We start from the raw sequence: 16532 nt of genomic DNA, 5'->3' as shown, positions 1-16532 counted from the left end.
TCAGGGGCCTGAAATTTGGCCGCTGGCCCAAGGATCGAGGTTTGACAGTGCAGGCTGAATTCGTTTTGGACCCATAGTGGCAATGCGCAGTAGAAGGACGAAAGGCATACACGATGCTTCGATGCACGAATCTATGAGTCAATGAGCCCTACATCGCAGGCAAGTGCAGCTCAAGACTCTGCACAGCCCTCAAAAGAGCCTGAGAAGAGAAGATGTGTCTGTTTTCTGGCTTGCTAGTCTCGATATCGAACAGCCGGCGGAGAGAAGAGGGTTTAGCCCTTGCTATGCACTTGCGGTCCTACCGAATTCACGGGACAGACGGGACGGAATCTGTTTCCTGGTTAGAAAACGAGTGGGGTGCATGAAGTGATGTAGTGTCTCGGTTCCTTCCGTGGGTGCCTGGTCTCTACGTCATACATAAAGCCTTATACAGCGTATGAACATCGAGAGGGTCGACAGAGTCCGCCATGGTGTGAATGAGATTTGGAGGAAGAAGGAGGACGAAAGGGCAAATACAAAGTGTTTGACCTCGATTTGATCGGTTCGAATCGTATTAGAAAACGATTACACGTTGGATACTGGTTGTAATAGCGTAAGCTCTGAACGTGAGATGTACCGAAGCCGCGAGCCCTGTGTAACTGATATCTGTTAAGCACACTGTGTCCTCGAAACAGAGCCAAAGTATACCGAGTACAACTTCTGGTCAAATTCGGAGCTACTTGCACTCGAGAGATGAATGGATTGATAAATTGTCAACAAACTTGGGGTAGTGTCAACTAAGATGTTGGTAAACTAAACAAGTGTTTGACGGTGACTTCTCTGGGTCAAACTAGTGAAAGACTACACGCAAGATGATGATGGGATATACCGTATAAACTTGTTCAATCCGTAGATAGCTAGACAGGGGTTGTAGCGAAGCGAGTCCTCTGGCGATCGGGCATTTGGAGTGGCTGAGTGGCTGGGCTTATTCCACCACTCGCATGTCGACTCGCTTCGCTACAACCCCTGTCTAGCTATCTACGGATTAAACAAGTTTATACGGTATACGGTACTGAGGGTGTGGACAATAAACACTAGTGTGGTCTTGGCAGAAACGCGTCGCGCAACGCGTCGAGGACGAGAGTTCAGGCAAGCTACTCACCACGCTCTCCACGGCCCCGCCATGTGCTGAGAGGTGCTGACGCGAGCACATAGTTCTTCTACGTCGCGATTACACAGAACTACGCTTCAATATATTTGCGCGCTTTGATCGCGTTCAGCCGCCGCAATGGGGTACATCAAGCAGATCACCATCCAGGGCTTCAAGAGGTGAGAAACACGGCTACGCCTGAGGGATTCTTGACTAATGTGTGCGGCCACAGCTACAAGGACCAGATGCAAATCGAGCCCTTCTCGCCCAACTGCAACGTCATCGTCGGCCGCAATGGCTCAGGCAAGAGCAACTTCTTCGCCGCCGTGCGCTTCGTGCTTGGCGACGACTACCATTTCCTCAGCCGTGAAGAGCGCCAGGCGCTGCTGCACGAGGGCTCTGGCTCAGCTGTCATGTCCGCCTACGTTGAGGTGTGCTTCGACAACACCGAGGACCGCTTCCAGACAGGCAAGCCCGAGTTCTTCCTGCGCCGTACAATTGGTGCGAAGAAGGACGAATACTCGGTCAACCGAAAGAACGCCACCAGGGCCGAAGTGCAGCAGATCCTCGAGTCGGCTGGTTTTTCGCGCTCCAACCCATACTACATTGTGCCCCAGGGCCGAGTCACAGCCCTCACCAACATGAAGGACACGCAACGCTTGAAGCTGCTGAAGGAGATATCGGGCTCCAACGTCTACGAGACGCGACGCGCCGACAGTCTAAAGCTGCTTAGCGACACGGACAGCAAGTGCAGCAACATCGACAGCGTCGTCGCTTCAATCAACGAGCGCTTGGACGAACTGGAGGGAGAGAAGGAAGAGCTAGAGGCCTGGAGCCGGAACGACAGGGAGAGAAGATCCCTCATCTACACCATGAAGTCGCGCGAGGAGGCTGAGCTTGAGGCTGAGATTGAGCGCATCGATGCCCTCGAACATCAGGGCCGCGAAACGCGCGAGGACAATGAGGCTGTCTTCAAGCAAAACGAAGACAGGATTGCGCAAATCGACAAGGAAATCAACAGGCGGAGAGGAGATCTGGACATTCTCCGCGAAGATCGTGTCCAATACGAGAAAGATCGCAAAGCGGCCACACTCGAGAAAGCCAAGATCGAATTGGAATTGAAGTCGTCGCAAGACAACCAGTCGGCTGCGCAGACATCCAAGAAAAATCGCGACGCACAGGTCAAGTCTCTGCGCGAGCAGATACGCACCCGTGAGGCCGAACTCCAGCGAATCCTGCCCCAGTACAACTCGAAGAAAGACGAGGAGGAAGCTGTGAGAGCACAGCTGCTCGAGGCTGAGGGTCAGCGAAAACGCCTCCAAGACAAGCAGGGTCGTGGCCACGCCTACAGCAACAAGCGACAGAGGGACGACGCCCTGCGCGTACAAATAGACGAGACCAATGCCGACCTCAGCCAGCGCAAGGCCATTCTCGTGCAGACAAACGAGGAAGTTGCTCAGCTTCAAAGCGACATCGAACGCATCGAAACTGAAATCGCCAACATACGATCCACAATTGAAAATGAGGGGGATGCTACAGTAACCCTTGCTGCGAAGGTTGAGAAAGCGAAGGATGCATACAAGGCGGTGCGCGACGAGCAGACGAATCTTCAGCGAGAAGAAGCCCGAACCGACAGCCAGCTCCGAACCGCCCAGCAGGAGCTTCAACGCGCAGAGCACACATTCTCACACTTATTGGATCAAAACACCAGTCGCGGACTCGAAACACTTCGTCGTTACATGAGAGAAGGTGAAATCCCAGGTGTACATGGCACCATCGCCGACCTGCTACAAGTGCCTGATCATTACAGGTCAGTAACAGAAGCCGCCGCGGAAGGTACGCTCTTCAATGTAGTCGTCGACGATGACAACGTTGCGAGTAAGATTATCGATCGCCTCATCAAAGACAGAGGTGGCCGGCTTACGTTCATCCCTCTGAATCGCGTGCAAGCCACTGATATGAACTTGAAGCCAAGAGGCGACATGCAACCGCTACTACCAAAGCTGACGTATGAGGAGCGCTTCGACACTGCATTCAAGCACGTGTTTGCGAAGATCGTCATCTGCCCTGACCTAAGTACTTGCAAGAGTGTTTCGAACCAACTAGGAGTCCGAGCTTACACTCTTGACGGCGACAGCGCCTCGCGCAAGGGGCTTTACCGTGGAGGGTTTCATGATCCCTCCAAGTCCAGAATCAATGCCTATCGGACAGTCACCGAGTCCCGCACACAGTTTGAGGGACTGCAACAACGTAAACGCGAAATTGTCACGGAGTTGGATTTGAAGCGTCAGCAGCTCACTGCTGCGGAGAGCGAAATCAGGCGACGTCAACATGAGAAGAACGATGGCGAGAGCAGCTTTGGGCCATTACGAGAGGAACTTCGCTCAAAGCAAAGAACATTGCAAGACAAACGCGACATGGTCACAACTCAGCAGGCGGCAGCTTCGGAACTCCAGTTGGCCATCAATCGACTCGGTGCTCAACAAAGTGACTGGGAGGGTGAGATTGCAACTGACTTCAAGAAGACACTATCAAAAGACGAAGAACAGATGTTGAACACACTCACCATCACAGTAAACGACTTGCAAAAGCAATTTGCAAGAATCAGGGAGGAGCGGACTGCTTTCGAGGCACAGAAGGTTGAGGCCGAGCTTGAGCTCAACGAGAATCTGCAACCGAATCTCGATGATGTGCTTGCACAACAAGGAGGCTCGGGCGGCTCCGTGAGCCAATCAACACATCTACGAGAGTGCGAGCGAGCACTAAAAGCCGTTGACCGGACCATTGCGGATCTCGACGCGAAGATTCAAGATACCGATGCTCAGATCGAAGAAATCAGGGGGCAGCTGAGTGAACTGGAAAGCTCGAGAGCGGAGAGCGAAAACAGCAATCGAGATCTTGCCAAGGCCATGGAAAGGCAGGAGAAGAACCTATCTAGGAAAGATCAAGATCGCAGCCGTGCCACGGACCGACTGAGCGACGTCAAGCGAGATATTCGAGACTTGGGTACCTTGCCTGAAGATGTTGACCGCAAATACGGACGATGGGATACTGCGAAGGCAAGTGACTCGTATATGTGTACTTTTTGCAGCTACTAACACGAATCGATAGGTTGCAAAAGAACTCGCCAAGGCCACGCAAGCATTAAAGAAATTCGCCCATGTCAACAAGAAGGCGTACGAACAATACGAAAACTTCACACGCCAACGCAAGACCCTCATTGATCGCCGTGCTGAACTCGACACTTCTCGCAAATCCATTGAAAACCTCATCGACGTGCTTGACCAGCGCAAAGACGAAGCCATCAACCGCACTTTCCGCCAAGTCGCCAAAGCCTTTCAGAAAGTATTCCAGGAGCTTGTGCCCATTGGCACCGGTCGCCTACTCATCAACCGCAAATCAGACGAAGATGCTGAAGTTGAGGAGAGCGAGGACGAGGACGCACAGCGCCGCGGCAAAGGGAGCAAGGTCGAAGAGTACATCAGCGTCAGCATTGCTGTATCCTTCAATAGCAAGCATGACGAGCAGCAGAAGATCGGGCAGCTGTCTGGTGGTCAAAAATCGCTGTGTGCTCTAGCTCTTATCTTCGCGATCCAGCAGTGTGATCCTGCACCCTTTTACCTTTTCGATGAGATCGATGCGAATCTTGACGCACAGTATCGTACGGCGGTAGCAAACATGTTGCAAAAGCTGAGTGGACAAGGCGGCAAGGACGGGAACGGTGGCGGACAGTTCATTTGCACGACGTTCCGGCCGGAGATGGTGCTTGTGGCTGACCGGTGCTATGGTGTGAGTTATTCCAACAAGACGAGTTCAATTGATGTTGTCGAGCGGGAGGCGGCGTTGGAATTCGTGGATGGCATGCAGAAGTAAGGGTATGATTGATGGCTGGCTTGAGAGTGTTTGTCGATTTCGTTTCTGTACGTGTAGGCGTGTGTAACTGAGGAACTTGCTGTACAAGAATTATGAGGGTCCGTTCCGTCTAGCAGCACTATATGTGGTCTTCGAAGGCAAGATGGCTGTGGTGTCGTATACCAAATAGTTGCTCATGTTTGAATACACGACAAGCTTTGTTTACCGTGGCATCCCGTAGGTGCTTCCCCAGATCGCCATTCTGCACGGGCAGATTTCAGCAAATTCGAAGGTCTGCTGTTGATTGTGGAGCCAATCGCAGTTGTTTCCTAGCTTTACTATGTTTGGGGAAACATCAACGGGGTTAATAGAATGATTAATGACATGCACTGCCAAAAGTTACAAACCTTAACAGTCTAAACTACATTACTTTCCAAATACTACTCAACATGTTACTGGTATAGAAAGTTTAAAATCATGACTACTCTTCTTTCTCTTACTGTGGTTCCCCGGAAGTGTAAGACCTTCTCCACTTTTGTGCTAATTTCCAATTCGTCAGGATCGTTGATTGAGACTGTTCTGACCAATCTGTGGATGTCTTGGAAGGTGTGGCAAATAGCCCATGCTTCTGGGAAGGCACAGGTAGTTGCCACGCGTCGAGAAGACTTGTCACCGCCAAACACTGTACCCTCACCAAAACTAGGTGAAATTCGGCAAAGCACCAAAATTACTTAATGTTGAAGTGTGAACCATACTATGGTATCCCACTGGTGTTTTCCCCAATCGAACTAAGGGTAAGAAACCGATGCGATTAGCTCCCAAAGGTACGACAGGCCTTCTAGTTTACTAGGGTTTGGATGCAGGTCGTCCGTGCGGATGTGGTAAGTCAGGAAAACGCCCAGGGGATACCACAGTACTGCATAATGACGGCTCGGAGGGACATCAAAGAGACGGAAAAAGAAGACTTATAGTTTTGAGTCTTCTTGCTTTTGAGATACCATAAAGCTTTCGCCTAGTGATATCGTTTCAGCCTCTTGAGAGTATAACTTTTCGCTGTGACTGACGGGTGATTGTGATCCGGTTGCCATCCTTAGACAATTAAAAAGTATACTTAGTGTTCAAACCTAGTGTAAGCCAGACGTGGCGAGGATTTTGTGTTCCGCGGTGCAGGTTGTTGTTCCTTCCGCGGTGCACATTCTTGTTCCTTCCGCGTGGGTAGTGAGGTGTCAACAAAGTCGCCTTCTCAACCTCGCCTAACAACCCAATTATGCACCTTATCGGACCTTTTTTTGTGTCAAAGCCATTTGTGTACACGAGAGATCATGGTAAAGAGGTATGAATAACCATTACTAGGATCAAACGTCAGAGTTTTGAGAACTAACTGCGTTGTGCTCATTGGTTTGATTGTTGGTTTGGCGCTTATTAATAGTTCCTTCGCTTCAGTTGGCTGGCACAACTTGCCGATATAAACACTACAGGTTCACTCATCAGCGGATAGGAAGCTGCAGTTACTCAGACGCAATTCCACACTGGGTCGAAATCACGGCTTGTGCATCTATTTCTCACGCCACCTGAGCGCATCTGAAGTCGTTGTTTCGTTTTGCCACCCTCGCCGAACCCGGCTGACACAGCACGCATACGCTGCCCAAGATTTGAAGTTTGCCCGGACGTTCAAGGATTTCAAGCTGAGGCAGCCCCAGCAATGCAAAGGGAATCATCGAACCCCGCAGGCCACAGACCGGGCCCCAAGATGGCCATCCCACGTCTGGATCGCCCACCACCGCCACCGGCTAAGGCCAACGCGAATAGCAGAGAGGATCGAGTGTAGGTGTTTCTTACCGACTTGAGCCATGCCCTAATATATAGTCCCAGAGCGAGAGCATGCAAGAGTTGCCGCAAACGAAGTGAGTCATCCGTGACTCTCCTTCAGAAATAACCGCCTGACATTATCACAGAGGTCAGGTGTTCGGGCGATATACCGCGTTGCACCAATTGTCATGTCAATGGCCTGAGCTGCACTTATGAGCAGGCTCGCCGGGACCGCCTCAGAGAGTATGCGCGACTTGGATGAGCTGGTTGTGCAAAGGCACACGCTGAAGTGATATAGGGCAACTGAACTGAATGGAGCTTTTGTATCATTGCTCCGGGATCTCAGTCTCAACGTCAACGATGGAGACAAGAAGAGAATCGAAGACGCACTGGAAAACGTAGGTTTCTTCCACAAGTACCACTTCCAAGGTGAAACAGCAAGACGACTAAGCCATATATTTTCTCTCACAGGCCGAAGACGACTTGATCACTACGTTACCAAAGCAAGCCTCCCCTCGATCGACCGGAAAACGCTCCCGAAGGCACTCTTCCCCCGGCGACGGAGGAGGCGATTCTTTCGGGGAAGCCAATGTCACCGCATCGGTCGGGTCAAATGAGGACCTTGATTACCTTGAAGAGGATTTACTGCGCAGTCGCCAGTCCAGAGAAACTGGTTACGTGGGGCAAAACTCTGAAGTTCAATGGCTACGAACGGTCTCACGCCACGCAGAACGTGCGACATCTGAACCATTTGGCATGCCCTACGGACCTCCAGGCAACAGTCGAAACGCATTTGACGAGCGATCCAACGCCCTCCACGAGCGTAGACGGACGTCCAAGACAGGGTCTATGCAAAACGTTACAGATTCGACATTCTATCTTGACAGCGACAATATGGAGATTGATTTCCCAGTCGATCCTTATGATCTACCGGACCTAGAAACAGCAGAGCGACTCATCGATTGCTATATGAGCACGGTACATACCTCGTTTCCCATCATACCAAGTAGCTTCGAGGATCAACTGCGCAGATTCATACAATCAGCGAAGCAACACAAGACATTTGAGGTCCCCGTTAAGTGGCGCGCCCTGATGAATCTAATATTTGCAGTCGGGGCAAGGTACTCTCATCTCATTGGCGCCGAATGGAGAGGCGACGAACGTGACCACCGAATATATATGGCGCGAGCGGTACATCTTCTCGAATTGAAGAACACCATAATGTTCATTTCGGGCCCCGACCTACTACTCGTACAAACTGTAAGTGTCACCCAGATCCTTACACTTGACACGTTCACATACTCATCAATGCATCAGACTGGCCTTCTCTCACTCTATTTCTTGGTGATTGGCCATGTGAGTCGCGCGTGGATTATGATCGGAGTATCAATCCGCCTCGCGTCAGCACTTGGATTGCACCTTCGAAACGAAGACCCTGTGGCAGAGCATTCCCATAAGGAGACACTGTTGCGCATATGGTGGAGCTTGCATTCCATCGAGTGTCTACTTTCATCTATAACAGGCCGGCCTCCAGTTATTGCGATTGAGGATTGCACTGCTCCTCTTCCTGAAACAATGCCTGGTGAGCAGAACAGGTATAGCGCCACTGAAAGACAAAGCTCCCGCAAGCGTGCAGTTCACGGCTTGCCACAAAATTCCGCCGCAACCAACCATTCGGACCCGAACCAACGAACAGCTACTGACGGCCAATATCTTGTCGATCACATCAAGATAACACTCATCTCTCAAAGGGTTCTGTTGAATGAATATTCGCCTCGGACTGCTATACGATCTTGGGAGGTATGGTGCCCCTCAATGAATTTAATTCAGACTCCTAGATGTGTAATATGTTTTCCTGTCTGAAGAATTGTACTGACCCACGCTTTTTGCAGTACCTTGAACATCGAATAACTGAGCTGCTTGTTGAACTCGAAGAGTGGTCAAAGGCAGTGTTCTCCGGCGATAACGAACTTGGCAAGCCGGACCGACAGAAAGAAGCTGATCGTGAACGGTTCCTGCTCAAAATGTACTATTGGAGCACGAAGATACTCATAACGCGCCCATGTCTATGTAGGACCGAGCGTCGGATTCGTCATGAGAGCCACAATTCCGCAAATTTCAACGCCAGAACGGGAGATGCTTGCGTCGATGCTGCTATACAAATGACAGACTTACTCCCCGACGAGCCAGACATAGTTTTTTTGTATTCGACGGGTCCGTGGTGGACAATTGTTCACAACAGTAAGTACTTCCACACTGGTCAAAACGATTATGCTAATACCATGCCAGCAATGCAAGCTCTTGCCGTACTTCTCTTGGAGATGGCATTTCAGGGAACACAGTCCAAGAACAACAACGCTGAAATCTTCGCCTGTGTAAAGAAACTCATCCGCTGGTTGCGTGCTATGCGAAGCAATGATGCAGTCGCGGGTCGGGCCTACGATGTCGTCTGGAAGATTCTAAAGAACTGTGCACCGGACCTGCAGGCTCGAGCAAATGAGCTACTGGCCGACGACTCGGAATCGGACTCGGACTCAGACAACGAAGACGAAAAATACAGTGAAGACGAAGAGGCGGATCAGCAGACACCTTGCCAATCAGGCTTCCCGGACTCGTTCGACCCTTCAAGACAGGAAATGGCACACTGGCCACAGGAAAACTACTTAGAATCCCCAATGACAAGTGCCGCGCCGTTTAACACGCATCTCTTCTCAAACCAGCCCTTGGATCACCTCCCCGAATACCAAAATCCATACTTCATGCCACCGCATGTGCACACGCCCATGACCTTTGGCAACCCATTCATCACTAGCTACGACCAGGGCGCGCCGGTCGTCAACATGCAAGATCTTTGGCCCAACCTAACGGTGCCTCTGGGACATACGGATGCCGATTATTCAGACATGAATGCCCCTAATTCTCAAGATGATTCGCAGGATCAGCCATCACAGGCTAGGTCAGATTATCCGGGTCCCTACGAGCAACAACCGCAACGACAGTAGGCTGGTAACAATCGCACATATAGAGGTTTTACTCTTGCAAATGGTACGTTTGAGGTGGCTCTACAGAACCACATTCGGTTGGTCTTGCGATAAGAGCGATAGAATTGGCTTGTAATCTTCTTTCGAGTCCATCTTGAGGAGTGAAGAGCACTACCGAATTCAACGAGTGTCGCGGGTCATAGCTAAAAGACGGGTCTTGTTGGCTTGAGCGTATCGCTCGGGGGCTTCTAATGCTAAGGCGGGATGCAAGGGGCAAGTCATACTCTTGATCCCATACATCTCGGGCCCATACATCTCAGAGGAGACGCAAGGTCCTACATACGGTAAGTAGTTTTTAATTGAACTTGCTATTGGCTTACAGTATTTAATCTTGATACTTTCATACCATTTGTCATAGAGACTGTATTTGAACTTTTCCAACTCGTACTATACAGTTCTGCCATGCTCCATTTTGATGGCATCCGCGAGGTCAATGTCGGTGCTGTCTACAAGTTATATAGACATAATTCATTTTTCAAGTCCAATGTTTTCGCCGCAACGCTTGTAGACAAAGTTTCTGACCTCATCGCCTTCGCACTTGGTACGTTTGAATAGATCATAATGTACGTACGCACGAGCCCGCTCGGTCATTGCCGGTCTTTCCAGCGGAATCAGTACGCCGCACCAATACGCGTCCAGGTTTGGACAGTCATGATGTATGGAGCAAAGCCCTACGTAGGGCTTTCGCCAAGGGTCAGATACAAGATCGAACCACCTCCGCGTGGTTCTTACATGGTAGACCCTGTCAATGTCAGTGCTGTGATGGGGTTGATCAGTTCTCCGCTTGTTTGGCTCTGACCTGTCACATTCCATGGTAGGTGTTCGGAAGATCGATCCGAGCTGAACAGACTCATACGCCACACCCGGTAAACGAGTTGTTGATCTGGCCGAGCGTCTTAGGGGACGATATCAAGAGTGATGCTTGACCAATGGTAATCCTTGATACAGACACATGCTGTAAAGTTGACATACTCAGCCTATCTCCATATGCTGGAGACGCTGCATTCATAGCTAATGCATGTGGACTTTTGATGTATGAATAGGTTTTGATTGATATTCACACAATGGGTGGACTTGCCGTATCCGTGGCTTGCAGCCCTGCGCCAAGGACATGTTCTATCAAAGAAGCAGGGTGTTCGCACCAACAGTGTTCAATCGCAACCCAACGTCTGCTGTAGCTGTAAACTGTGTGAATGCAAGTATCTTGCTCCACTATCTTAGCATCGGTTGCGTATCTAATGGAGCAATATTCCTCGCAAATCATTGCAGCTGCCACGCGCAATCACAAAGTGCCGAGCAACGGCATTAACGTCCGTAGCTGTTGTGCTATTCGTCTGGAACGTGGAGCCGATCAAACCGGAGCTTTTGTCCGAGGCAACTTTTACGTCATTGGGGAGTTTGTGTAAGCCTCCAAGGTTATCCACCACACCGGTAAACTTAGCCGTTAGATAGACAGGGACGCCGCTCCCTTGATACAAGGGATCAAGGTAATCATCCGAGTGGATGGGTATTCGACGCAGAGGTAGGATTGTATCGATCTACCAGTAGCAGTCTACACAAGGCTGACATGGTCGCAGAAAGACTTGGCATGTGGATGCTTGCAAAGGTGTTGCATTGTTAGCAACTGTACTTGCACGATTTAGTGCTGTACGAAGAAGATCGTGGCCCGCAGGCTAACGGTACCGTAGAAAGTTGTGATTAGTGAGCTCGTTTGTTGCTGTATGGCTTTATGTACGCGGTCAAACTATGGACCTGATACGTTTCGGCAAGAGCATTCGGTTAAAATCAGGACATAGAGAGGAGAGAGTTCAACGCACATGTGCAAGTCGGCCAACTGAGCATTACTGATGCCAAGAACGGCCATCTTCATATCGGCCGTTGTCGAATGACCTAGACCTCCAATTTACCCGCCAGGGTAGACTTGGAATCACGGTGCTCGCCACTTATGTGGAGGTGTTTTGCGTGACTCGCGCTGTGTCCCACTTGGACCCTGCAGAACGACGTAAGCTCTGCACATGGGGACCTTGGCATCGTTAATCTATACTTGAAAGGGCCAAATCGAGTTCCAAAGCGCATCGTGGCATTGTTCAGAATTTTCTGACGCTTGGACCATAATGGTGCCCGTGGAAGATGGGATTTTGAGTTTCTTCGGACTTTCCATGGAGATCTGCGTCGTCGTTTGTCACACTTGTAGGGGAAGACACGGGATGACATAGTGAGAGGTGGGTCGACCGTTATTTCCAGACATGGTGGCAGGAACAAGCGGCCCAGTACAGAGTAGCTATACGGGAACCATGACACCAGTCTCCCCGCCATTCGAGTGAGCTCAACCAACCTTCGAGCCAATGAACAGACCTGCGTGCATACCCGTATAGCTACTTCGCTCTGGACCGTGTCCTTTGTGGTCGAACGACCGGTGGTGTGATTATCCTGAAAGCCTGTTTGATAGTCTTCAACCACACAACCTGGTTTGTTCCCCGCAGGTGGTGTTGGGGATCAGTATTACTTTCGCCTAAACTCTATCGAACACTGGTCGAAACGCAGCAAAGTCTTCTCGTAGATCCCACCGAAGACGCTGTTATTTATGGCTAAAATCGTGTTACAGGGTGCTGTGAAAGGTAACAATCAGCATCCTACGATACAGTGAATGACCTGGTAGCAAAGCATGGTCCAGAGGCTCTCTCTATTGGGTGGAACACCACAGTAGATTTTTGGTCCTGGTATACCTATCGCATCTCGAAACCTCAAATGCCGGCGAACTCTCCCAATAGGCGTAGATCTGCATCAAGTACCAGCCTGGAGTCTAGGCCATGCGAGGAATGATACCTATGCAGGATGCAGCCATTTTGAACCGTGGCCAATCAAAGTGCTCGGCATGAATGTCGCAGTTGGGAACTCGCAACTGGATTTAGTGTGTCACAGGAACGACGTGGATAGATAATTTGCAGTTAGGGACCTTATGGGGTGGAAGCGCTGGTTCGCGACCTTGCAAACAATAAACAAATGAAACAATAACGAAATATACAACTGCAGGCGTGTTGGACAGATGAGAGCGGCTCATAATGTAGAACATGGAACAAGCGCTGTGGTTTGTAGCAGCAAACGATTGTGACGGAGGATGGTACAGCGCGATCGAAATTCCGCAGGCGATCGGGACCCACACGGCTGGGATGACGTTGCGGCTGCCTTAAGACACATAAAGCGGAGTTTAAGCGGGGGCATAGTCTGTAACAGATGAGTAAGCGCTTGTTTTACATTACATGTCCACATGTGAATCATTACATCGTTCGACAGAGGCAGCACGACTGTGCCAACAAAGGAACTCGTATTTTGCATGGCAGCACTGACCAGATCGATGTGATAGCAGATACGAGTTGCTTCGTACAAGAGGTGTGTTTTCTGGTCTGAGAACCATACCCAGTTGGATATGGTGAGCTCTGGCAGGGCATCATGGTAAATAACATGCAGCCGTATTTGCAGGCTAAGCAGTAACGTTGCGTGACAGTCGTTATAGCGAAGTGAAACCACCCTAAACGCTTGGACAAGAACGGGTAGATGCAATTCCCTGCGCTTTCGCATCTCGACAAAGGGCGCTATCGCGAATGCCATATTGGTCCTTGTCAAGCGTGGGTCGGTTCACATATCACCTTGCCCGTCCCGTGGCTTTACCTGCCCTTGAACCTCAGAACTCAGACCTCAGCTTGCTCTTGCCTACTTGTCACTGTTACTCCATCCATTGGTAATCAGTCTCCAGTCTCTAGCCTTGGACCTGTTGTGTTCCACTTAGCCAACCAAGCAAACACCTACCTTGCACGCACTACTGTTTACACCTTCAGTACCAACGAGCGTCAATTCAGCGCAAGCAGGCCCAATTGCACCCTCCTGGCATCAAAGACCCCTTGCCGCCCATCATGACGGAGATTCAGACTCTACCATCGTCCTTTGACTGGGCAACAGACGCGTTCGTCGCACTCAACGACCCTCAAATGGGCCAGGCCCCCGAGAAATGGGCTGCGTTCAGCGGTCCTGGCTCGTCCCACAACCAATCTTTCGCCATCCCACCCTCACTACTCTCGCACGCATCCATTGCACGATATGGACAGGTCACCCCTCCTGAGGAGAACCTTTCGCCTGTCATCGCCGAATCTACTCGCCACTCGGACAGAGAATCCTCGATACCAATCGAACAACTGAGGAACGAAACGCTGTGGCCACATAATGACCTTCAAAGTTACGAACGACACCCACAACGAGCCCATTCTCCACCGCAACAGGACGACCAGGAACGCTCACCAAAGCGTCGCCGTACTAGCAGACAAGCTGCAGCCAATCAGACTCAATCGACCTTCTACGACCCCGCACAACAACAAGATGCGAGCGCCAACCCGCAGCCAGCCAAGCGCAAGCGGGGAAGGCCCAAGTCGCAGCCGCAGATGGTCGAGGCATACACGGCCGATGGCTTCCCGTTCCAGGTCTCCTCCGCTCGCCAGTCTCATCTCGAGAAGAACCGCGTCGCGGCCCACAAGTGCAGGCAACGCAAAAAGGAGTACATTGGTGGGCTCGAAGGCCGCGCTAGAGAATTTTCTACAAAGAACAAGCAGTTGAAAGAGAACGTGGCAATGCTACGAGAAGAAGTACTTAGTCTGAAGAACGAGGTGCTGCGCCACGCTGGATGTGGGTTCTGGGCTGTCGATGAGTATCTCGCACGTTGTGCGGGTGATCTACTGGGCATGGAAGCACCTACATCCACGTCACGTTCGCCAGGCCTTCGCTTCCCCAATCAGACGCAGGATACTGCCATGCCGACCATGGAGGCAACTGGCCGATTCGCCCGCAAACATAGCTCCGACTCGATGAATAGCGAAGGCACAGCAATGTCGAGCCCTGGCTCAGACGAATTCGGCGGACTCGAGCTTCTCAAAGACTACGAAGAGGACATGGACAAACAGGAATAAACACCGCCGCACTCAGCTCTGTTACTCTTTAGGGTCGAAGACTTTTAGCCCACCGTGCTCATCTCACGGCATGCAGAGATGCTTAGCTGCACCAAAACATTGCCTCTGCTGCAGATGCACTCTTTGAAAGAAAATGCACTTGACGTTGCCCTTCCTCTTCACGACGATTTTACGATACCCCGATTATTGCCGCATACTACAAAAGCTTTTTCTGCTTTGGTTCTCTTCTTCTTTGTATTCTATACTATTTTGATTATGATTGGCGAGGAACGCTGCGGTGCAGCCATGAGCATTGTGGTGTGGATATTGGGGGGTTAATTTCTCTGTGCGACGCGGCGTTGTCACAATGCTGGCGTCGAAGTGATCGCGCATGGCATGACCAGAGGGATATAAGGAACATAACGAAACATGATACTCAATTATCAGGCACGAAATAGGCCTATCTTCTGTTCGAAGATGGTATTATACAATGCATGCCTATCTTCACCATGCCCTTATGCCCATATTTAGTGGTGGTGGTCTTGACCATACTTTCTATAAGAGAATCTCACTCTCATAGTCCCCCATTGACTCCCACAAAGGCTTGAAAGGCTTTCTCAGATTTCAGACCCTCACCAGTTCGTAGACAACTCTCTGTGGAAGAAGGAATCATGCATCCGGCCCCTCCATCCGACCACTTCTCGAAAATGTGTGAGCAATCACAACCGCGCGGAGTGTCATCCGCATCACCAACAAAAACGACCACGAAGAATTACCCCGCGAAGAGGCTGACAGTCGAAGTACCTGCTATCCATCGAACCAAAACAACCCCAGTCGGCACGTCCTCGCCACACCAACACAGGATCCCGTGGCCATTCTGCAGTTCTGCACACTCCATCAAAGTGAAAAGCAGAAAGTAGCATCCATGACCGGAGGAGTGAGATCCGCGTACTAACTACTAACTACGTACCGTAAACCACGGCCGTCCCGTCCGCTTGCTTGCTTTCTCCTCGCAACGCTTCCCCCCGTTCAGTCCAAGCCGAGCCCGCTATGATTCATCGCGTCGCACAAGCGCCAGCGCAACGCTGCACGTACGCAGTTCGGCGCAAAAGCAATGCCCGATCGCCCTGTTGCAGACAGCGAGTGTCTAGACCGTGGGTGTCGCTCGTATTGCGCGTGACTACCATAGATACCCATGCCATGCCCATGGGTAGGTACCATGGACGCGCAACCAAGTGTTTTGCCGAGGCGCGGCGAGGCAAGGCAGGGCAGGGCAGGGCGGTGCGGTGCGGTGCGGGGCTGGTGGGGTGTGCTTGTCTTGTGTTGTGCAGCGATTTTCTTTTCTCGCCACGCTGCTGACATGCTGTGCTGTGCTGTGCTGTGCGGACACGCGTGTCTACGTCATTGGGGCGAGGAAATCGCGCAAGCACGTGGGGCGCGCGCTGATGGTGGCGAATACATCTATCTACGCAGACGCGTTGGTGTTGGAATGGGAAGCCCTTGCGAGTTCACGGTGAAAATCCCATGGGCGAATAGATCGTCGAGCGTTGACGTTACATGGGTTGCGGTTGAATTATTTTTCTTTTTGATCATGCTCGTTTTCATCGTTTCATGTCGTGCGACGCGTGGGCATTGGCATGCCTACGAGGCGCAAGGTGGAATCCCATACTGGGACAGATTTGTGCCCGTGTACAAGCATGCTCGTTGTCGTTCTCGCTGAAGCTACGGTGCCAAGGCGAGATTTTGGTCTAGACTGTGGTTTCGATG

At 50.9% G+C, this 16532-nt stretch overlaps 3 protein-coding genes across 3 annotated transcripts; all 3 read left to right on the top strand.

The window, feature by feature from the left end:
• Positions 1 to 1142: 1142 nt before the first annotated feature.
• P153DRAFT_329852 (RecF/RecN/SMC protein) lies at positions 1143 to 5212 on the top strand. Its single transcript, XM_033665411.1, has 3 exons — positions 1143 to 1308; positions 1362 to 4188; positions 4241 to 5212. The coding sequence occupies exons 1-3, from the start codon at positions 1268 to 1270 to the stop codon at positions 5000 to 5002; spliced, it is 3630 nt and encodes a 1209-aa protein (XP_033529332.1). The 5' UTR covers positions 1143 to 1267; the 3' UTR covers positions 5003 to 5212.
• A 1233-nt stretch (positions 5213 to 6445) lies between these two features.
• P153DRAFT_362657 (uncharacterized protein) lies at positions 6446 to 10117 on the top strand. The gene is made up of 8 exons (XM_033667182.1): positions 6446 to 6805; positions 6854 to 6885; positions 6937 to 7033; positions 7089 to 7188; positions 7262 to 8050; positions 8108 to 8590; positions 8683 to 9031; positions 9080 to 10117. The coding sequence occupies exons 1-8, from the start codon at positions 6684 to 6686 to the stop codon at positions 9790 to 9792; spliced, it is 2685 nt and encodes an 894-aa protein (XP_033529331.1). The 5' UTR covers positions 6446 to 6683; the 3' UTR covers positions 9793 to 10117.
• Positions 10118 to 13443: 3326 nt separating this feature from the next.
• On the top strand, positions 13444 to 15259 carry P153DRAFT_362655 (uncharacterized protein). The gene has a single exon (XM_033667181.1). The coding sequence runs from the start codon at positions 13743 to 13745 to the stop codon at positions 14784 to 14786; it is 1044 nt and encodes a 347-aa protein (XP_033529330.1). The 5' UTR covers positions 13444 to 13742; the 3' UTR covers positions 14787 to 15259.
• Positions 15260 to 16532: the final 1273 nt, after the last annotated feature.

Source organism: Dothidotthia symphoricarpi (assembly GCF_010015815.1).
Source record: "Dothidotthia symphoricarpi CBS 119687 unplaced genomic scaffold P153scaffold_1, whole genome shotgun sequence".
Classification (NCBI taxonomy): Eukaryota; Fungi; Ascomycota; class Dothideomycetes; order Pleosporales; family Dothidotthiaceae; genus Dothidotthia; species Dothidotthia symphoricarpi.
The sequence above is the reverse complement of the archived record's forward strand: the minus strand, read 5'-3'. Positions and strand labels throughout refer to the sequence as shown.